At 45.5% G+C, this 24,209-nt stretch overlaps 1 protein-coding gene across 7 annotated transcripts in view; it reads right to left on the bottom strand.

Annotated features, from left to right (window-relative positions):
* LOC110486139 (KAT8 regulatory NSL complex subunit 1) overlaps window positions 1-24,209 on the bottom strand; it is a 79,798-nt gene that overhangs the window by 6,921 nt on the left and 48,668 nt on the right. For 4 of the 7 annotated variants that reach the window (XM_036940773.2, XM_036940774.2, XM_036940777.2 and 1 more), the window contains 5 exons: window positions 6,544-6,685; window positions 5,895-5,987; window positions 5,173-5,279; window positions 4,067-4,259; window positions 1,346-1,517 (listed from right to left, as the gene is read on the bottom strand). In XM_036940773.2, the coding sequence (XP_036796668.2) occupies window positions 1,346-1,517; window positions 4,067-4,259; window positions 5,173-5,279; window positions 5,895-5,987; window positions 6,544-6,685 (707 nt within the window). The remainder of the gene's footprint in view (window positions 1-1,345; window positions 1,518-4,066; window positions 4,260-5,172; window positions 5,280-5,894; window positions 5,988-6,543; window positions 6,686-24,209) is intronic. The other 3 variants (XM_036940775.2, XM_090196207.1, XM_090196208.1) reach the window with 1 other exon arrangement.

Genomic DNA, 24,209 nt, shown 5'->3' with positions numbered 1-24,209 from the left:
GGGGGGGGGGGGGGGGGGGTTAGCAGCAGATAATAACGTTGTTTTTTCCCCCTAATCATCTTTATAAGCTCTTGGCAAAAGCTCTCAAACTATGCTGTTTATGACTTACGCTTTATTGATAATTCATTGTTCATATAGTTTGGCTGATCATTGTGTTTTACATTGTATGACATCAAATGTTATGTTTGCTTCTGCATATGTACCAAGATGTTCAAATAAACCTACACCTAAACAGAGCACATTGGCCCGGCAAAATAGAAACAAAGCACCGGTCAGGTATCGAGAACTGTATAGGCGTAGATTCTAGGGGGACTACAGATCAGATCAAACTTAGAAAAACGACAAACCCCATCAACCGTGCACTATTAAAAAGGCCAACACCATTGTGTGTGCCAGCTACAGCAGGTGGCCCCTCGCTTTCAGACAGACAGTAGCATTGCATGGTCATAGACTGACTGCATTGCCTTTTCAACCACCAACCATCCCCTCTCTCACCAGTTGACCTACTTGACTGCACCAGCCATCTCCAGCCAGTCCTTTATACCTCATTACGCTGCAGACTTTTGTAGCTTTCACATCTCTCAGGCCTAGCTAGCTATCTAGCTAGCTAGCTCCTCTCATGTGGAAAAGGCACATCTGGGACTGTGAGAGAGGGGGAGGGTGGATGCATTGAGCAGCAGTGCTTTGACAGAGCGTCAGAGTGGATTTCTCATTCAATCCACCAGGGGGAGGACTTCAGCAAGTCCAGACTGGAAGCTCTCGAAGCCCCTCCACCCCTGCTGACCCCCCTGAGGATTTGGCCTGCTTTCATCCTTCTCTCTACATCCTACTTCCCCTTGCCTTTAATCTTGGCACTGGCAGGCCCACATTACAGGCCCAGCCACAGGCCTTTACTAAAGCAGTAGAGAAGTGTGGGAGGGAGCCCACTGGTGGAAATCAGAGTCATAATGAAATACACGCTACATGATATGTATGGAACAATGACCCTTGATTGGATTGAAGCTGGTGGTGCTGCAAGTTCTCGATACGACAAAGCTACAGCTCAAATTCTGCCTAGAAAATAGTCTATATAGTATTCCATACTGGATCTTTATCACTTATAAACCAACTATGCTGCTCCACTACCCAGCAAGCACAGGATGGCACAGCAACCCCTGTCCCTTGTTAGCCAACCCTTGACCCAGGGCATGACGAGGTAGGAGCTACTTACAACTGTGAGAAAAAAGATGTGGTGCACGTAGCTACTAGGCTTACCCTGTTTTAATGCAACGTTGTCTCTGGCTGGAGAGGGTGTGAATGCTCAAATCAATTCTAATCAATCCATCAAACAACCAATCAATCTTACCGTCTGAGAGGGAGAGGATGGGGTGCACGCAGGGGTCGAACTGGGACAGCCTCTCCAGTAGAGGGCGCTCGTACTGGACGTCAGAGGAGGAGAGGGTGCGGCCGCCACACGTCATACACTGGGGGTTGACCTCGCAGCCGCAGCGAGGACCCTGTACGCACAGCCTCTGGCCCTGGAGAAGAGAGGGAGGGAGGGGGAAGGAGAGTGGGATGATTCTTTCAACATATTCAACCAGGTAGGCCTGAGTAATCGAGTCGGAGTACAAATTCTCAATGCAATAACAAGCGTGTAATATCCAGACACAAGGGGGAACATGTAAACAACAGAGGGAAACAGTCTCTGACGGAGCTCGGATAGAACTAGTCATCCTATTTCTGTTCCAACAACAACATACTGTTGCACAACAGCAACATTTGCTTCTAAAGTCTCCAAAAAATGAAACCGCCGCAAACATGGGTACTTTCTACAACCGCCCGTCTTCTTGTAAAAGGCAAATCAAAAATCGGACCAGGTTCAAATTGTTTTAGAAATAAAAACATGCATAGATAGCACCATTAGCTTAGCTCTTATTGCCATAGCGTAGGCGAAGCCTTTGAAACTGCGGCTGTGCTGGTTTAATAAGCTAAGCCAGAGTTCCTGTTTAGTTTATGGCTTTAACAACGATCTGAAATACTAGGGGCTGAGAGGACAGCTTGTTAACAGCGGGTTCCCGTTATGGCCGCGTTTCCTGTTACTGAACAGAGTAGGAGTGTTGATCTAGGATAAGTCCGTCCCCACCCCGTCCCCGTCCAGCCAAACCTTTTTGAATTGTGGGTTTCTGTCAGCCAGCTCCTCCTAGTCGGGAAATATAACAACACGTCTGCTTTTAATAGAACACGAGGCAGCAGCACTCAGCCCTACCTGTGTCGTTGGAAACTAGCCACCTGTTCCAAGGCCACTTCGCATGAAGGAGTCGACCTCTTTGGAGAATGCAGAGGTAGAAGACATGTAGACGAAATACACACACCGAGGGTATGAGAGTTCTAATGCAGATCCTTAAAATGTACTGGCGTGGTAGGCTGGTGGTCACTCATCACAAACCCATATGCTGTAGTTTGTTAATGTACTAACACGTGCACTCCCTACATGTAATCACACTTACTGCTCGTACAAACACAGATGCTCGCGTGTCCTTTCACACTTGTAACTCAAGACTCACACAGACCGGCATACATTCGCTGTTTTTTGTTGTTGTTGCCACTTGTCCTTTGGACAAGTAAGACTGATTTTGTGCATATACGAAAGCTCAAGTCACTTGTCCCCCAAATAATGATGGTCTGTAACACCATGGGCCAAAAAGGTGACTTGATGCAAAGGAATCACTTTACAAAATACAATTACCATTATTATTACCACACAGAGAATCACAAAAATGTAGGCTACCCTCTGCCAACAGGTTACTTGCATATTCAAGCCTGTCTGAAAATAGAACACTGCCCCTTTAAGGCTCTCCTGGAGGATGGTTGGCCTTAAACATACTACAACTAAACACTTTGTCTTTATAACATACTTTACTAATTTAATGAATCAGGGATCAAACAGCTAAGGTTGGCTACCTCAAAGCAAGGTAACTAACAAATACATGTTTATCGGCATTGTAAGGCTAAAATATTCAGGTTTGAGTGGAGATCTATTGACAGCATTGGGAATAATTTAGTCATCTGGGCTAGGTCAAATCATACAAACACTTTAACGCTGTCAGAATGACATGGCCAATGCTTAATATAGCTTTTCAAACGTGTCAAGATTTATTTCTCAACTCCCAATGTCGAGTGCTTGAGAGGCGGTTTCACAACAGGAGTATTATACCCGTTCATTATTCACGACGAGTGCTGGTGGAAAGTTGTTTGTTTTAAGGACGTCGGACATGACAATTACATTATTAGATGTAGCTTTTAGATCAATATTTAACTGCTGAGATAACTAGCCCGGCCACACGATATGTTTTGAATTGGCTCTCTAGTTTAATTGGTTGTCTATCGTTATTTTGCAATGTCTCCCCCCTCTCTCCTCGGGCCCAATCAAACAGGCACAAAGCAGGTGATGCCCACGCCATGACTTTTCAAGGATTTTCATGACCATACGAACCCTGTTTGCGGACCAAAAACGAGCTATACCTGGGCAAATAACTCACTAACTAGCAAGGGATACGCGCAAACGTGGCTCTGATCTCAAAAGTGATTGACATACCCCGCCGTTCAATGCAATATAATCATATTCTGATGTGCTCTGCATAAATTGAGAGAACAGTGCACAACAACGCATGTGGAGGATACTTTGGTCCAATTCTGATGTGAGTAATTGCTTGATACTGTATTACTTGTCCATCCGGACAACATACAGTATTCTATATTCTGCTTGTCTCACATACCGGACAAACGGACAAGCGTTAATGTCGAGCCGTGAACAAATATACACACACACCAATCCACCACCCATCTGTAAAAGGACACGCATTGCAGATAGCATATCCATATACACACACACATAATGTATAGGCTATACACAGACAAAATTGGCCAACCACTCTGTAGTTCAAGGACACTGACAGTCATACTAGCAAACAATACACTACCCAATACACTACCCACTAAACAACAAAAAGCTGAAAACACACAGAATGCCAATGTAGCAGTGAAAGCGTACCAACACAAAGACATTACAACACACGCACACACAAACCTTGCGGTTGAGGTTGGTGACGGTGCTCGGCCTGACGAGGCGTCGTCTCTTGCAGCTGAGGAGGGGGCGTGTGCGGGCCGCCACACACGTGTCGTCCTGAGGGGAGCACGGTAGCTGGGACGAGGGCAGGCTCTGCTGCTGCTTCCTCAGCTGCTTCTCCAGGTCAGAACACTCTGGAGAGCCAGGCCGCAGGCTGGAGGGAGGCACAGTCACTCATCAATACTACGCTACACGAAGACGCTCTCTATATCTCCTCACAATCGCGCATTCTTCTGCCTCTTCCCGAGCAGGCATAAAAGAAACCGAGACCGGACAAGTAGACGTACAATGGATTATGCTCATTGTAGTTAATTACCACATTTTATGAGCTAAACTATGTAGAATATTGGCCTGTTGGAAACTACAACTCCCTACTACATTGCACGGTTTAGGCTGGATCTGATTTATCTCTAGAGAAACAGTGGAATGTGCACATTGAGCTCACAGAATAAAACTGAACAAAATGGAATTCAAATAATTGAACCGATGTCGGTTCAAAAAAAAAAAAAAAAAAAAAAACGAAAAATAACAGAAAATTTGGTTAGTCGCTCAGCACTAATAAATATGGACAATCTATGTCTACGACATAAGCTGGAGGGAAGATCGCTCATCAACACTGCAATACATGACTCTATATATTACTACTACGACTGATAATATTCATAATGATAATTCTGGATTTGTGTTTTGACTGTCCATTGATTGGCTTATTTGGTAGGTCTCAATGTAACAGTATGGGGGAAAACTCAGATCCTATTTCTAATGAGTGTGAATACGTATTACTCGGTGACAGAATGATTATTCCATTCACAGTTCTGCATTCCACTAGAGGAAAACAGAGGTTGCAGCATGAACACATGTACGTACAAGTTTGTACAGTGCTGCGTGTACAAACCCTGTAATATGTTTGGAAAGAAGAGTGAGCAGCTGCAATTCCCACATGGATCATGTCCCCTCACACACACACACCCCTTTGTTCAGACGGAGTGGTTGGCATAGAGGCCGCCTTGCTGAAAGGACACACACCTACTGGACGGGTAAAGAGGGATCATTCCATTGCGTCGTACCTGTTGATGATCCCGTTGACCCGTCTCCCGGGCGCGCAACCTTTCCTCAGGCCCGTTTCCACGGAGACCGTTCCGGGACCTTCGGCCCCACCGTCTGAGCCGCACTCCTGGAACCAAAGACAAGGTTGGCACGGCTAACATGGAACTCCCCTTCAAAACTATTCCAACCCAACCTCCTCAACTCCATTCCACCACAGCCTAGCCCAGAACAGTTGAATGACCTCCTAGTGAATTCCTCGGGCCACAACTGAATGGATAGAAAGGTCAACACGACTTGGCATGACAAAACAAAGACCACCACTGTTTTGGGACCCCCCCCTCACCCATTCTCTTCCCGAGATAGTAGTCCCTCCCTCCCTCTCCCCTCCCTCCCAAGTCCCGGGGTCTGGTTGGGGTTCTGTGGGCGAGTCTTGTTCCCCTCTCTCTATTTTGGGCACAGTGCCAGGGTGCCATGTTGAGCGGTGTCTTCTCTCCCTCCCTCTTCTCTTTCTCCCCTGAACTGGTAGGGAGGCACCACACTAAGTGGAAAAGTCGCATTTGATTCTTTCTCTATGAAAACAGCACATCATACTACATGACTTAAGAGGATGTCAGCACTAATTGAATTGTGAACCTATTCATCTAAAATTAGGGCATGTTTAGGATACGGGAGTTGATGTCTAAGAAATGAAGACACCGGCTTGTTGAGGATCTGATTGGACAGTTACATCAGACTCATTTACCTGTATTACCGGGCAACCAACAGGCTCCGCCTTCACCTCCCCATCCTCAGGTGACACGTCAAAGGGGGAGGTCTCTGCCAGCATTATGGAACCCTACGAGAGCGCAGATATGCCAGGGTGAGCTCTTCAGTCCTTCTGATTCATAACACCAGAGGTAACAGTAGCTAGGCACCAAAGTAACTGGCTTTGGTGTAGCCACAGAGGGGTAAGGGGCACCATGAACAAGCTACACATTTTTACCAGGAAGGCTATGATATTCCACTGGGAAATGACCGCTGGATGGATGAAGTGAGAGAAAGAAGGAAATAAAAAAAGTGGGAGAAGCAGAGGATAAGAGTGAAGAAAATGAGGGCTAAAAGCAGACAGACATGTCAGATGTATCGAGGCAACATACTCTTGATAAGAACAGAATAGAAAAGCGCTCCCGCTCTTCCCATCCGTAGTTGAGGCGTGAGCTAAGCTACCTTGAGCGTGGGGATCGAGCGACACGTTAGGTCACGTGACCTGCTTCTACATCCCCATCGACCAATGACACGGCTTTCAACCGGTCCGCCCCTTCCCTTCCACTCTTGAACTTGTTGCCAGGGCCACCCAGGTGGCTGATACTGAGGGTGCAGTGTTGTGTGTATGGTGTGGTGGCGGTGCTGACCTTGTTGGAGCGGAGCTGGCGGTAGATGTCCGTCTGCTGGCGGATGCGGTACTCCAGGTCAGACACGTGGGCCTGCAGCCAGTTCCAGTGGCTGACTATGGAGGCCCTATCCACCGCGTAGCGCCCCTCCGCACGTCTCCATCTGTCAGGCAGAGCGAGGAGGAGGAGGACAGGGTCAGAGCAGAGGCAGGCGAGAAGGGAGTGTGTGCGTCGGTGTGAGAGAGCGATCGTGTGTGGGAAGTGTGACTGCTTGTTTGGAGGACGGTCCGTGAGGGCTCCGAGGTCAGCGACAATGTCTTTTGGAATGAAGTAAAAAAGGGGCGTCACACAAATAACACTAATGGGGGGGGGCTCAAAAACATCCACCCGCCTTCATTCACAACACTAGCCACAGACTTTTGTTATTACATCTAAGCCAACACACACACACACACGGGATGGGTGTGGTTATTCGAACAGGCGTTAGTATTTGGTTACTTACATGTTCATAAGAAAAAATATGTAAAAGGCTTGGTCTAAAATCTGATTGAATTATCTGTGACATTGCTTCATTCTAGGACCGACCTTGCCACTCTAAATGTTTATGTAACAACAGTTCTGACATTTTGTACCAATACGCCCCATAAAAAAGACGCACCGGTAGCCTAGACACTTTTCACACGTCTAGCTCGCTATTGTCGGTCAATCAATCAGCGAAGCTGTACAGGCAGAGGCTCCATGTGTAGCAAGTGAATTGGGATATTTCTAACTGATGGAAAATCCCCCTCTCTCCAACAAGCAAAGTGCACCACCTCTCCTGAGTCACGTGAGCAAGTTGCCATTGAAGTAAAAAAAATATATTATATATTATATATATATTATATATTAAATATATATTATTTGAATAGTAAAATCAAATGCCCATGCTTAACACACACACTTCCAGTCCCCCAGTAACTGATGACCTTTAGACTAATCAAATCGACACTTTCTCTTGGCTCCCTGAGCTGCTCGACTTTGTTTGTGTTTCTTACGTTTCAATAGCAGTAGCAGCACAAAACTGTAGTTGCCACCTTTCCACTGAATCCCCTTCTCATGTGGTCTACACCTGGGCCTGCATGCCTAGTAGTTGCTTCCCCAACCCTGAATGAGCTGTGTTCAAGACTTCGACATGATGGCGCTGTGAGCGAAGGACATTTTGGGTAGGAAGAGGTCTCTGTGAAATGACTCAAGATTACCCTCGATCACACTCTGTCCCAGAAAGAGGGAGAGAGAGAGAGAGAGAGAGAGAGAGAGAGAGAGAGAGAGAGAGAGAGAGAGAGAGAGAGAGAGAGGGAGAGAGAGAGAGGGAGGGAGAAAGGGAGGGAGAGAGAAAAACAAGGGTGGGAGGGGCGACAGAAAAAACAGGGACAATGAGGGCAAGAAATCAGTGGAACGGGGGTAAAAGAGAGGGTAGGGAAAAGAGAGATGATCAGAAATGGAGAAAGTGAAGAGAGAGAGAAAAAGTGAGGGCTGCTATGTTCTTTCTGTAGAGCCAACATTACATAACCCACTTTCCTAGCAGTCTGGTGAGATGGCTGGAGACCAGTGAGGCCTCTGCTGCTACAGGCCCTCCTCCTCCTCCTTCCCCACCCCCTCATCTACTCTGACTGGAATTTAGAGGACAACCTCTCAACACACACTATGTGTGCGTCCCGCATGGCACACTATTCCCGATTTAGGGCACTCATTTTGACTGTGACCCATAGGGCTCTGGTGAAAAGTAGTCGACTATATAGGGGATAGGGTATCATTTGGGACAGGACCCGCCGGTTCAAGACTCGCCCAAACACCCATCCCCCTACAGCTCTCATTCTCACTCATTCTCTTTACAGCTATCAACAATAAGTACAGACCAACCGAACAAGGTCACTTTTGGCTTAGAAGGGCCGTGTTCTCTCTTTCAGAATCTCTTAAACCGACAGAGACTAGTATAGCAAAACATGCTGTTTTCAGAACGTGGCAATATAAAATAGAAAATGTCTTTCCAAGAGTCCGAGATTTGATGTCACTCTATTCAGAAGAAATTTCCAAAGTTGCGCCTGTCTACACGGGCACAAACACACACTGTTTCATGACGGCTGGATATAAATACACCCTTCTCTTCACAGTTCCCTTTCGGAAAAAGACATGATAAAATGTAATGTGCACGAGAGCATGCATGTATAATCCCTCTCTTTAGCACAATCACACATGCAGACTAATTAACACACACACACACACAAAACTGTAGGAAAAGGCAGCCTCCCATTTCCATTGGTAGTGTGATATAGGAAAAGGAGCGTGACGTGGCCAGTTCCATGAAGGTAGCCAGTGAGCAACAACATACAGACTTCAGAAGACTGAATAATCAGCTACTCAGAGATGGTGTATTTTATATTCTGATGAGTTAAAAAGGACACACGGACTTATAAAACAAGGCCATTGCGGGGCGGGAGGTGGTGGGGAGGGAAACAATTAACTCCTCATGTCTAACCAAACAAACACAAATCTGAACCAGGACCCTAGAATCCAGTTGTTCCTGTTCATTATAAATTAACAGTGCTGTTTTCTACCCCTAATCTTCTTCTTTTTTTTCCAATTAAAAAAAATTCCACATGGGATGTGGTGAGTGTGGGGGAGGGGCAGTACTGTAGTAGGCCGAGTACTGCAGCACTACAGTCAACCACCGGGGGCAGTGGATGGGCAAGCGACTGAACCATGTGTTGTAGGGCTATGGCGAGGAGGGAGAATGCTGTGTGTAGGAGGGCTGTGGAGAGTGAGGGTGAGAGAGGAAGGGACAGAGGGAGGAGTTTTGGCTGCTGCTTGCTGCTGTAGCGACACAATGATCCACACAATGATCCACACAGGAACAGGAAGCAGGCAAACAGGAAGTAGCCACAATCACAGACAAGACACAGACAGACAAGACACAGACAGACAAGACACAGACAGACAAGACACAGACAGACAAGACACAGACAGACAGACACAGACAGTCTTGAATGATGTAGAGGTCTTAGTGTCACACTCCAGATGGAAACAATTACACTAGAGCTACCATTAAAATAAAACACTGGTGACCTACTGGTGTAGGGGTTCGTCTCAGTGGAAAAGCACCAGTACAGGGAAAACCAATAATACTGACGTTCACAGAAACACCCACACAGGAAAACACACAATCTAAAAAACAAATGCCAGGACAGGAGCTCCGACAAGAAGTCGCTCTCACACAAAACATGAAGTGCGTGTGTATAATAACAACACTCTCACAGAGGGCACGTGAAGTGCCCCTGCTGACTTTCAGAAATCCAGATGACAAGACATTTAATACATTTTACATTTAAATAAGTGCTCAGAGGGCGTTCGGCAAAAACAGGCCTCTTCCTTGACTTTCTGACAATACCATAATACAATTCTCTGTGGGAGTGTGACGGCCATCGGGAAAAACCACAGCCACTCTTCATCTCTGACTAGTGCAGTGTAGCTGATATTCACTAAACACACACCGTGGATTTAATAGCTGCCAAACTGAGTCAGTCGCTTTTCTCTTTCGACTTTTAGCTGACATTCTCAGTTGCGTGTGTGTGTGTGTGTGTGTGACCTTGAAGCGTGGGGTCCTGTCCTCTCACCAGGGATGAGTCATTCACACCTGTCTCTACTCTGCTCTCACCTAGGAATGGGAGCTGTTTTGCAGGGCCGAGACGATACCAGTATCAAGATAGTCGTTAGTATTGTCGCAAGGAAACAAAACACAACGTGGATTTCACTTCTGTAAGAGACCAGCACCGATGTTGGAAACAAACATCATTAGATGGTTATCCATAGTGACTTTTATATATTTGACATACAGCAGGTTTTTAAAAAGGACCAAAGAGTGTGATCTGCATCACATTATCATTTTTGGCATGGACATAATATTGCGCTACTGGTATCGTCACAGCCCTACTGTTTTGTAGTGTGTGTGTGTGTGTAGCTAGACAGTAGTAATGTCCATAGTAAAGGAATACCAGACCACAAGATGGCTGGCTGGCAAACGACAGAGAGAAATAAAACGGAATCTTATGCTCAATATAGCACTGATAACATCAACCTAGCCCACCACTCCAACGTCAAACCACGTGCCTTATGATTTATGTAAAAATCTAACACTTTGATTAATATTCCAGATATTTTCAGAAGTCAGTCAGTAGTGTACACATACACACAAACGAGAAACCCGCCCAACCAGGAAATGAACGCTGCGAGCAGTGAGGCAAAACAAAAACACAGGATATAAAAGGCTGGGTGGTAATCGTCATGGTCGCTGAGGTAACAGGGACTGAACCATCAGAGGGAAATAACATCTGACTATTAAAAGGGTAAAGGAACGAGTGCAAGGGGAGAAAAATCATCCACCCTTCTTTAAAATACATGAGCATATCTAAATGCCATTAGCAGTGTGGGATGAGCCAGGAGCCTCATGCTGCTTTTAGCAGCAACAAAAGAGCGAGGGAGGGTGGAAAGATAGGAAGAGTAGCTCTTCCAGTCAGCCTGTGTGTGTGTGTGTGTCTGTCTATGGGCGGGGTTTAGTGGAGAACAAAGGGTTTGATGTGCTGGGAGAGAAAAAAAAAAATAACGATCCCACCCACCTCCCGTCACATGACTAGCCTTCATGGCGCAGCAAAGACGGCACGAGTGAGAGAGACGAGTGAGAAGGCGGGAGTGAAAGAGAGGCGAGAGGCGGAAACAATTGAGGGAGAGGGGAGTGAGGAGCCGAGAGAGAAGCTGGTGAAAGAGAAGAGGGCGAGGAATGGAGAAGTCTGGGAAGGGCATTTACAAACCCATTCCATTCCTGCTGGAAAAATACAGGGAGCTAATCAGGGCTCTTCTGAATGGTCCGACTCCAACACCATTATTGAGTTTGCAGATGACACGGCGGTGGTAGGCCTGATCACCGATGACGATGAGAGCCTACAGGGAGGTGGTCAGAGACCTGGCAGTGTTGTGCCAGGACAAAAACCTCTCCCTCAATGTCAGCAAGACAAAATGAGCTGATCATAGACTACAGGGCTGTAGTGGAGCAGGTCCAGTGGACCCAGGGTCCAGAGCTTCAAGTTCCTCGCTGTCCACATCACCAAGAAATGAAATATCATGGTCCACACACACCAACACAGCCGTGAAGAGGGCATTACAACGGCCATTTTCCCCTCAGGTGGCTGTAAAAAAAATTGTTACGGACCTTCAGATCCTCCAAAAGTTAGACAGCTGCACCATTGAGAGTTATCTTGACTGGTTGCATCACCGCTTGGTATGGCAACTGCTTGGCATCGAGCCGCAAGACGCTACATAGGGTAGTGCGTACGGCCCAGTATATCAATGGGGCCGAGCTTCCTGCCATCCAGGATCTCTATACCAGACTAAAAATGGTCAAACTCCAGCAACTCAAGTCATAAGACTGTTCTCTCTGCTAATGCACATCAAGCGGGAGTGATGCATCACGTCTGGAACCAACAGGACCCTGAACAGCTTCTACCCCTAAGACATACATTTTATTTGACTGACCTACTGAGACCAACATGCCATAAGCACTGACAGGGAAACATGGTTTAAAGGGGCAATATGTGTTTTAAATTATTGATATATGCCTACATCCATTAAAACAGTGGTGGGGTGACCTGCTTTGTTGTTTGAATCCCAGATTGCCACTTCAAAACATGTTTTATAATGACGCCAGATCAAGGGTGGGCCAATCCTCTACAATGGCTTACAATCCTCAGGCCTACAGATTCCTCTACCATAGTCCTCTACTATGTAAAAGTGTGTTTAGACCAAGTGATGGAGGACAGATATCAAAGGCCCCGCTAAATGCTACTATTAAAGATGAAAGATTATGTCACCGGCCTACAATTCATTAAAATTGAAAAGCTGAAATGTCAGTAAGTAATCAACCCCTTTGTTTTGGCATGCCTAAATAAGATCAGGAGCAAAAATGTGATTAAACAACTCGCATAATAAGTTAATGTAGTGTAGTGTTTAACATGATTTTGGAATGACTACCTCATCTCTGTACCCCACATATAAAATCTGTAAAGGTCCCTCAGTCGAGCAGTGAATTTCAAACACAGATTCAACCACAAAGACCAGGGAGGTTTTCCAACGCCTCGCAAAGGGCAACCATTGGTAGGTGTGTGTGTGTGTGTGTTTATATAAAATTATATATGTAAACTATTGTTTACATTAATTATCCCTTTGACCATGGTGACGTTATTAATAACACTTTGGATGGTGTATCAATACACCTAGTCACTACAAAGATACAGGAGTCCTTCCTAACTGCCAGAGAGGAAGGAAACCGCTCAAGGATTTCACCATGAGGCCAATGGCGACTTTAAAACAGTTAGAGTTTAATGGCTGGGATAGAAAACTGAGGATGGATCAACAACATTGTAGTTACTCCACAATACTAACCTAATTGACAGAGTGAAAAGAAAGCTTGTACAAAATAAAATATTCCAAAACATGCATCCTGTTTGCAACAGAGCACTAACGTAATACTGCAAGAAATCTGCAAAGCAATTAACTTTTTGTCCTGAATACAGGGTGTTATATTTCGGGCAAATCCAATACGACACATTACTGTGTACCACTCTCCATATTTTCAAGCATAGTGGTGGCTGTCGCAGTCGCAAAAAACATCAAGCACTATGATTAAACTGGCTCTCATGAAGACTGCCACAGGAATGGAAGACCCGGAGTTACCTCTGCTACAGAGAAGTTCATTAGAGTTAAATGCACCTCAGATTGTGAAGCATTTATTTGGGCTGCAGAGTTAAAGTAGCAGACATCTCAACTGTTCAGAGGAGACTACGTGAATCAAGCCCTCAGGGTCAAATTGCTGCAAAGAAACCACTACTAAAAGGACACCATTAAGAAGAAGAGACTTGCTTGGGCCAAGAAACACATTAGACCCGGAGGAAATCTGTTCTTTGGTCCAAATGTGAGATTTTTGGTTCCAACCGCCACGTCTTTGTGATTCGCAGAGTAGGTGAACGGATGATCTCTGCATGTGTGGTTCGCACCATGAAGCATGGAGGAGGTGGTGTGTTGGCGCTTTGCTGGTGACACTGTCAGTGATTTATTTAGAATTCAAGGCACACTTAACCAGCAAGGCTACCACAGCATTCTGCAGCGATACACCATCCCATCTGGTTTGCGCTTAGTGGGACTATCATTTGTTTTTCAACAAGACAATGCCCCAACACACTTCCAGGCTGTGTAAGGGCTATTTGGCCAAGAAGGAGAGTGATGGAGTGCTGCATCAGATGACCTGGCCTCCACAATCACCAGACCTCAACCCAATTGAGATGGTTTAGTATGAGTTGGACCGCAGATTCAAGGAAAAGCATCCAACAAGTTCTCAGCTTATATGGGAACGTCGGAAAAGCATTCCTCATTAAGCTGGTTGAGAGAATGCCAAGAATGTGCAAAGCTGTCATCAAGGCAAAGGGTGGCTACTCTGAAGAACCTAAAATATATTTTGATTTGTTTAACACTTTTTTTGGTTACTACATGATTCCATATGTGTTATTTCATAGATTTGATGTCAATGTAGAAAATAGTAAGAATAAAGAAAAACCCTTGAATGAATAGTTGTGTTCAAACTTTTGACTGGTTCTGTATAAACAATGTTTTGATGAAAATAAATAAATGACTTCTTATAGCCCATACAAACACATTGAATAACAGAATCGTGACATGGAACAACAAATCGTCCCCCAAAAAAGCTTCTCTCAAATTGTGTGCACAAATTTGTTTACATCCCTGTTAGTGAGCAAAGATAATCCATCCATCAGTTTTCAGCTCATGAAACATGGGACCAACACTTTATATTTTAGTTCAGTGTAGTTTGTAGGCCAAACCGTTTTTGTGCGGATGTGGTGGATTGAGACACATCCAATTACAAAAAAAACTGACTTGTATGAAGATTTACTTTATTATGCCAATTAGACATCGATCTAAGGGCGTTAATTCCACTTTGTAACAACAAAGTGTGGAAAAGGTTCATACTTTAAGGCACTGTGTGATTAAGATTGTCTGTGAATCAGAAGGGGTTTATGTGACAACGGTAAACTCGTGTCCTGCATACTGCAGCTTCTTGTCATTTCAGCTTCTCTACAAGGACAATAATGTCCACAATCGAAATGCAATCAAACAGTGGCATTGTCTACATTTCAACAGAAAAATGTCTACATTTCCCCCACACTTGATATTTCCCCCTCCCCATCCATCCCCTATTCTACTCTATCCCCTACCACAATACTTCTTTCCCCTAACCCAGCCTCCACGCCCCCCCCCCCCCCCCATTAGCCCACTGGCGTGGGAGATAAGGCAGTAGAACCCAGTAAATCACGCCTGTTGAATGATAGTGGCCGCCCGGCAAGGCTGAAAAGCTCCTCTCTGGGTCCCCCGATAACATACCTGATTCTATAGACACCATGAGAGACGTAATCACCAGCCAGCCAAAAACATGGTCTGCATCCCAAATGACATACTTTTGACGTTAATAGTAGTACACTATCGAGTGATAGGGTGGCATTTGAGATGCAACCCTGGCCCAGTACATTCCACAGGTTCTAAACATGGCCGGATGGGAGAGGAGGAGTGACTGGTGTCATTCTTGACCTCGCTGCAATGAAGGTCAATGTCTCGCAGAGAGGAGATAAGTCGGGAAGAATAGCAGAGTCCTGCATTTGGAAGTCTTGTAAACAATCGTGGATGTTTTAACTGGGGGCACAGGCCCAGACAAAAACAACAAGGCTTGTTTTTACGACCCTACCAAAAAAGGTAGAACACATCTGATTTACATAATTTGCTAGGTTCATAACACATAATTCTTTGATTATTCAGACAATGGTTTATGCATATGATTTCCTTTTTTTGCACACTGTTTGGGGGCTGACCTCCACTGGAAAATAAAATCTTTGTTACAAAACAAGGTTGAGGATTCCTTCCTATCTGGGGAAGGAGACAGATCTAACCCCTGAAGGTCACCCCCCCCCCCCTGTTCTGCTGTAACCAGGCAGCTGAGGAATGCTGGAACACAGATTTAAAACTCTCATGGTTCTGGAATATGTTGTCAGGATTCTGTAATATGGGGCAACAGGCTTGTGTTCCCAGCGAGAGTTACTTTGGAAAAATTCTAGAAAGGGACAGGAAACTAAGATTGACAAGACATGATGTCGAAACCCAATTTTTCATGTTTGTGTTTATGTTTGTCTTTTAGCGCCTGGCTTCCTGGAAAGTATTTACCCTCTTTCTCTGCTAATAAAACACACATGGAAGCTTCAATCCATACAAAGAGAAGCACAGCTGCTTTCCAGGGGGAAAAAAAATACCGATAACTCGACGCAATACCCTGGCAACACCCACAGCGTTCTTTGAAAAGGGGTAGGACTATACTGCAATACATTTGGGCCACAGATGATTCAAAGCAAACGGGTCAATGGGTGCAGACCAGACGGGGATAAAAGACTGTAGGCCTGTATTCCCGGGGCCTTCTCTGTGCTCTGTGACGTCCCCGGCCGGCGTCTTGTTTCTAGGTGAACGGAGACACAGAATGTGTGCTAATGGGACGCCAGACCAGACTGTGGCTGGGGCCTGGGCCCAAGGGGGGGCGGGTCCTAAAGCCCTGCTGCTGAGACTTTAACGGGGTTAAGTGGGGCTGGAATGTTGGAGTCATTACATAAAGACAAAATAATGAGCTAGAGAGAAGGAGTAGGGGAGAGTAAAAGTAGAAGAAAGAGGAAGTAGTAAATAGCGGGTAGAGATATGAATTAGGGTGAGAGTTGAAGAGGGAGAACAGAGTGTGAATAAAGAGTGTGTGTTATGAAATTGTTGTGGGTTGGTATTGGGAAGGACACCCGGGTGGGAGGATGGGAAAGGGGAAAATGACGTGTTAGTAATAATATTGCGTGTCCGATTGCACAACCCACAGGGGTTAGGCAGGAACTCAGATACCGGTTTGAGGCTCCACTCCCCTGCATGTTCCAATTCCACATGTCCCTATTGGCTCAGGCTTGTCCAGAGAAACATCACCATGCACCAAGCCAGAGATGGCCGGATAAGAGATCATGAGGGGCATTTAAATCCAGTCCGGATGAAAATATTGAGCTAAATAATATAGTCTGTTTACAAAAAAAAGACCAGAATAATCAGGATCTATCCTTTTTTGACACTGGGTGTTAGTCATCATACAATAACTTGTATAATAAAATATTAGGCCAGGGATGTTAGCCGCAGACGCACCAGGGTTGGGGCCAATTCCATTTCAATTCAGAAAGTAAACCAAATTCCATTTCATTCCACATGTTCCTCATTTAATACCATTTTTATTGAGTTTTAGTGTACTTCCTGAATTGACTGGATTTTATCTGGAATATCCCCCAACATTGCCACACCACTCTTTTTTTGTCCTAATCCACAGCATATTCCTTCATGGGTTCCCACAGGGAGGCTGGGCAGCTGCATGTTATGATGAATCTTTCCTTAGCAATGCAACACCTTCGTAGAGTGGTGCCAGCCAGCAACAGAGGAAGACATCTTGCCTTTAGCTGGTGATAGGTGGACCAGGAAGAGTTTCAGGTTCGGCTCCATGTGAACGTATTTCAGTGCCAACGACTTCAAACTACTTGTCCTGGCAGCACACTGCTCTCTCTCTGCACCGGCTTCGATAGGGCTGTGACAGCCTGGCACCTATAATTAGGCTGTTTTACCTTTAGTTCATCTTCAACCTATCACGTTGGAGCTACCATCGTTGTTTTCCTGTCATCTCCCGCCCAGACTCATTAATCAAACCATGTTAAGTCTTACGTATTGTGACATTTCAGTTTTGTTGAATGCTGTAACATTTACAATCAAATTAAGAGAGAATTGATATACTGATGTATACTACTGTTGATGGGTGGTAAATCAAGTAGGCTGTCAATCTAAGTCGTGATGGGTGGAAAGGTGACCCTCTAGATTGGCTTGAAACCTCCCCTGTGCAGCAGTGTTGCATGCTCTACCATTCACCTTTGGCCCATATAGGTCAATGAAAGCAAAATACAAAAAAAGGACAATTTGAATATTCAAATCGAAAAGCTAGATTCGTGAACTCTCAATACAACTACCACCGAAGGCCAAATGCTCTCTGTTCCTTGGCAACCGGACGTATTAATACTTTAATCGCAATAGGAATTTGCTTGACAAAAACTCCCTCCTCCCAGGCACTGTTCATAGCAAGCACTCGACACTTGACAGCAGGGTCGTATTCAACCTAGGTTACATGCTGATTCATAAAAACATTAGGTGTAATTGAGAGTAAGGCTTAGTATAGCCTATCTACCTGCATAGAATACAACCCAAACATTACTCAAAAGACTCACGACAGTACACAGGCCTTGAAAACCAGCCTTGGGCTACCTACAGTGTACCATACTCCCATTGTTCACCTCCTGCCAGTCTGTCAGAGAATATAACAACAACAAAAAACATGACCCAGACTGAGCAGAGCAGGGTAGAGAGGACACCGTGCTCCGGTGAGGGGTAATTGTGTGCTACTAGCTTAATTACCACAGTGACGCTGGTGACAAGATGGGGCCAGCGACAGGGACGGTGACGTCACCCAGCAGAGCGGTGACTCTGTTGAACGGGAGGGGGGAGGGGAAGGCTGTGCATATTACAACAACAGATGGGAGCAGCGATCAAAGCAAGCCACATCAAAGTAAGCCAAGGCTCCTAGTCTACGCTTAGACAACAAACGCCGTACACAACACAAAGTCTATACTGGCCATATAAGCAGACAGACGCAGAGACGTCGGCCCTATTCACATACAACCTTGAAATATAGATGTCAACACTAAGAAATACATAGGCCTAGATGGGTCAAAAAGAGGTGGTGTACGAATCAATCTTACCAGCCATCCTTTATTTGTTGTATGAAAAGGATGACAGAGCTTACAGAACTAAATCTGTTACGGACATTAAAATAGTGGCTCACACAATAATCCATTATAGATTTTCAGAAGGACAAAACAACCTTGCGGTGGAGTTAATATCAGAATCAGTAATACAAATTGCCTCCATAGGTTGTAAGCTATGACTCGGCTAGCCTACCCTTTGAACATCTTTTGCCACACAAACCAAGCGCCTATTCCAGTTCGTGGAAGGCCTACACATTACATAAACGTCTTCAATAGAAGCGGGAGCTGTGAGGGCTGGGCTGCTGTGTCACAGACGGGCGCTAGGCTCCACTCCTCCTCCAGACAACTGCACCATCTGACCGGCAGCAGCTCTCCTCTATGTATTATTGAGCAGGCCAGACAAGGCAGGCTGCTGGGCTGCAGCTAGCTCACCACAAGGTCCGGGCTGGGCCCTCCCTCACTCTAGGCTTAGCACCAGCCCTGGAGGAGACCGGCTCAATGTACCAATCCTAGCCTAGCCTCCTCTCTGTGTCGTCTGGTTTTGTGTCTGATTTTGGCAAGGGAGATGACCGATTGTTTGTTGCCTGGGCTTGTATAAGTTGCCAATGTAAAAAAAGTGTGGACAAAGACGAGCACATTACAATCACATAAAGGGAAAGAGTTGTGTACCGATGAAATAGAATGATCGAGAATAAAACATAATTAAAAAACATAATTAAAAAAAATGTTTTATGGCAATTCAGCTGCTGAAAGGACTGCAGTTGAAATAAGGATTGGGGATTAAATGTAAATGAAACTAACCCTATATCAGCAGCATTCCAAATGGCATCCCATTTCCTATATAGTGCATTACTTTAGCCGTGGACTTTTGCCATAGGACCAACAGGGAAGGGAGAAACCCAAGATGACTCTTAGTGTTCCTAATGGCATCCCATTCGCCACCGCAGACTCTGGTAAAAAGTAGTGCACTATATAGGGAATAGGGTGCCATTTGTTAAGTAGCCTTTGGCTGTTGCCTGGATATAACATCAGTCTGACTGCCGGAGAGTCTCAATCAGCTGGTTGGGTTAGTTAGCCTAGTGGACCATGTGAACTGCCAGTATTCTACTCGGCCAATCTGGTTGGCTGTTGATGCTGAAACAGGAAGAGGAAACAGAGCGGCCTGTGTGCGTGCGTGTGCGTGCGTGCGTGATGAATGAGTCTCAGGCCTTGGTAGAAGACTAGGAGTGGGCGTTGTGAATGAAATAAATTAGTTTCTGTGTAACAATTGGAAAAAGTGTATGGGTGTCGATGTTCTCATGCCTTGTTTTGTGTGTGTGGGAAAGACTGGTACGTATCCATGCATTTTGATTTTGGCCTATGCATGCACCATGTCCAGTGCCCACGCTGACTAATATACTCATAACAAGTTGTCAGTAGTTCCAGTTGATTTTGCATGACTAGACCTAGCCAATACCAAATGTGTGTGTCTTCTTATTCCACCTCTGAGCATCCAGTCCACTTTCTAGACTGTTGAATGAGAAGGGACAAGGGGGCTGAGGAGCCCGAGAGTCTGAGCTTCTGGCAGGGCCAAATCCTTACCATGGCAGCGTTAGGGCAGGAATCCTCTTTCCAAACAAACCCTGAGCAGAGCCCAGTAGGCTGCTCTCTCTGCCCCAACTCCCAGCATCTGTCCTGCCTGCCGGAAAATAAACTCAACAAGAACCCAGTGGCTTCCTCCATGGCCCAGCCCACCGGTCCAGGAATGTGTATTGTTGTCCACAGACAATGTCAGAAAACAACAAGATTATCTCCAACGCATTAGTGCCTCCTTGGAATTAACACAAACACATACTCAGTGGAAAGTGTATTAGGTACACCACACCATTCACGGAAATGGTTTGCTCCTACAGTCAAGTGGCCATGGCTTGCTATATATCTATATATCTATTATAGCAGGCAGACAGGCATCAAGGCATTCAGTTACTGTTCGATTGAACGCTAGAATGGGCAAAACGAGTGACTTAAATAACTTTTGGGGCGGTATAATTGGCGGTTCCAGTATCTGCGAAAGGTCCGGCCTCCTGGGCTTTTCACATACGACAGTGTCTAGGGTTTACCAAGAATGGTGCAAACAAACAAAGAACATCCAGTCATTGGCAGTCATGTGGGTGAAAACAGTTTGTTGATGAGATATCGAAGGAGAACGGCAAGAATTGTGCAAGCTAACAAGCAGGCCTCAAAACGGACAAATAACAGTTGTGTTCAGAAAGGCATCTCGGAACGCACAACTGGTCGATCCTTGTCACGGATGGGCTGTTGCAGCAGACGACCTCCCTGGGTTCCACTTCTATCAGCTACAAACAAGAAGCGGCTCCAGTGGACACGTGGTCATCAACACTGGACAATTGAGGAGTGGAAAAACATTGCCTGGTCCGACGAATCCCGGTTCCTGTTGCGTCATGCTGATGGCAGAGTCAGGATTTGGCGTAAACAGCATGAGTCCATGGCCCCACCTTGCCTGGTGTCAACGGTACAGACTGGTGGCAGTGGTATAATGGTGTACGGAACATTTACCTGGCACACATTATTTTCCTTGATATCAATTGAGAAATGTTTCCATACCCTGAAGAGTTCAGGCTGTTCTGGAGGCATAGGGGGGTCCGACACAATACTAGCTGGGTGTACCTAATAAACTGTGTGTACATATAGGCCTAAGCACGCGACAGGGGAAGAAGGCTCACGCAGGGAGCATCAGGGCTTGTAGCCTTTAAAGCGCTTTCAACAGGTTTAGGATTACATGAGAATCTTAAGTAAAGCCTAATTCACAGACAGATTGATACACTACCCCCGACCCCACTGAGAAAATATGCAAATATTGAGTTATCTGCGGCCCTATGACTGATGATGTCATGCTAATATGGTTAACATACATGGTTTCTGTTGATTTCCCTTTTCTCCGTAAAATGATATGCTATTTCAAATGTAGTCAGGAGTTGTTGTTAAACATACAATGGTCTAAGAGAAACCACGTGAGGGTGTCAACTTGAGGAAAACATAGCGAGACGTCTTAAAATCTGATGCCAAAATCCTGTCCACTTACACCCGTTGCTTTGCTTTTGTTTTCACATTTTCCACTTTCTTGCGTGTAACCTTAGAATTACACCATTTATAATTACATTTTAATAGTTGTATTGTGTAGCAGTGTGTAGGCCTTTAGTTTAGTGTATATTTCAGTGTCAAATCCGCCAACCTCCAAGTTTGGAGGGCACAGATGTCTAGCATGCAAAAATCAATTGGTTTACGGCCTGGTCTTTAAAAAAAGGACTCAATAGCATCGTAATTCCTTGGTCACAGCGCCCGCCTGCCTCCATTTTGTAATAAACCCACTCCTAGCTGTGAGGTACAATTACGGGGGTAGTAGCCTACAGCAAATAAAAATCCACTGCAATATGAGGATGTTGTGTTTCTAGAGGATTCAAGCCTGGGGTGGTACAGTTTTAGTGGACCATCGCGGTGCAGTCCCCAGTGGTCCTGAGACAGCAGATAGCCTGAGCACCAACCAGCCTGTCTTCTCCTCGCTCTCTGCCCTGTAATCTCATTTTCCATCCAGCAGACCTTTCTTCCACAGAGCAGCAGAAACAGGACTCATTTGGCCCAGGGATGAAGCATGCTCCTGGGGGACTGAGAACGCCACCCCTCCCCCTTAACTATAATAATACTTGAGACTAAGCGATATTGAGACCAAATTAATAGCAGCGTCATCTCTTTTATTTTTAGATCATTGTAACAGTCAGTTCCTCAACCCCCACCATTTCCAACTGAAACCGAGTAAGTTATTAAAAGTCAGTGTTTTCTAAAACAACAAAGGAGGGAACAAGTACATTAGACATTGAAATTAAATAGGCCAAGACCACCATGCGCAGCGGAAGACAATATATACACAAACCTTGCACACAAACCTTGCAAACTACACCCATTCACAAGCAATCAGAAAAGTGCCATATAGGCATGCGAGCACAAACACACTAGGCACATTAGCCTTATTCACACTGCCACCCACACACTGGAGCCCTTTCATTATGGGCCCGGCTCTGCGGGCGCTGCCAGTTACAGATGATGGGGTGGGAGAGAGAGAGGAGGGAGGGATAGACGGGACTATAGGAGGAGGGAGGGACTCTGCTGCAGGTACTGAGGCAGCACACAGAGACGGGATGAGAAGAGCTCTTCACACACACCGAGCTCGGGCTAAGCCTATTGGGATAGGGGGAGGAGAAGGAGGCGGGGCAGTGGCCCTCTCTAAATGAAACCAAGGGTGTGTTGCAGCTACCAAGAACTGACCGGGAACTGATGAGCATACTAGCTCACACCTCCGCTGTGCCTCCAAGCACTTTATTAAGGTAGGCAACCGTGGCCGAAATGTTGACCGCATCCAACCCTATCCAGTACATCCATACAAACAAGCACGTGCTCCATTGAACCATAGGCAGTCTCAAATAGGCCTCGCTACTCATCGTCGCTACTCGCTATTCAACGGAATAAATTGTCGTAAAGCTTGTTCAGCAGAAGATCACTTTGACGAACGCCATGCAAAGGGTAGGGAGACAAAGCCCAAGGCTGCTAGGTTCCGAAAGACTGAAAAATGGCAACCTTGATATAGAGCATCCAAATGTCATATTCCATCAACCCTTTGTCTCGCAAAAGGTCAGAGGAGTTCTCGCCGATAAAGCGTTAATCAGACTGATGTCCCAAAGTAATTCTGTCATTCTGAGGAGGAAGGACCTGAAGAATCTGACAAGCAGAGCAAGAGAGGACATGCTGCTTGGCCTGAAATAGAAAATCCACATCCTTTTTTAAATTGATTTTTTATAATAATAATAATAATAATAATAATAATAATAATAATAATAATAATAAAGGTTGATTGACTAATAAAGGCTCAATTTTGTATTAGTTGGTAGCACTGTCCCTGGTTAGCTATGCTCGTTTTTTTTTTTTTTTTTACCAAGGTGCATTGGGTAGTCCAATGGGTATACGCTGTGAGTCACATAGGCCTTTATTAGCCTGGGGTGAAGAAATATTATCATAGATGATCACGTTACTATAAAATGCTCCCACTGGACTAGTAAGGCCTAATAAAAACAGAATATCCAAACACAGAAAGAAACCAAGCGAGCGTAACATGGAGGAGAGAGGCGCAGGTCAACAAAAATCTAACCCTATGGGTAATGATACACCACAGTTCACAATGGCGGCACTCCTTCCTTTTCTCAGCTCCCAGACACACAAACTGGTCTGTCAGCCACCGTAGCTCGACTGGAGTGTGATGCACAACAGGAAACACATCGCCACACACACACACACACACGCATACCCACTTCCTGTATCTGTTAAAGAGCGAGAGGAGAAACTGAGAAGGCGATGCGACATCTGGTTTGTTGAACGAACAAAGCTCGCTAGGTCTCTGCGCCTCTGACTCAAAAACACACTGCCCACATGTCGCATAAAAACACACGGCGACACAAACAAAGTGGCTCACATTGACAGCTCCGGAGTAGTGCACAGAGGGAGCTGCCCTTTAAAACAAGTCACTCTCCTCTCTCTGCTGCAGGCAACAGGATACCTGAGCAGCCAATCTATTCTATTTACACTGAATACCACAGCTACTTCTCACACACAGGCTCTATTATGTACCGTGTATGAGGGAGGCTTCACTTTACTTGGTTAGAACTTTTCTTTCTCCATAAC

This window comes from Oncorhynchus mykiss, chromosome 13 (genome assembly GCF_057628025.1).
Source record: "Oncorhynchus mykiss isolate SJ-2025 chromosome 13, ASM5762802v1, whole genome shotgun sequence".
NCBI lineage: Eukaryota > Metazoa > Chordata > Actinopteri > Salmoniformes > Salmonidae > Oncorhynchus > Oncorhynchus mykiss.
This window is presented reverse-complemented; position numbering and strand designations above follow the sequence as displayed.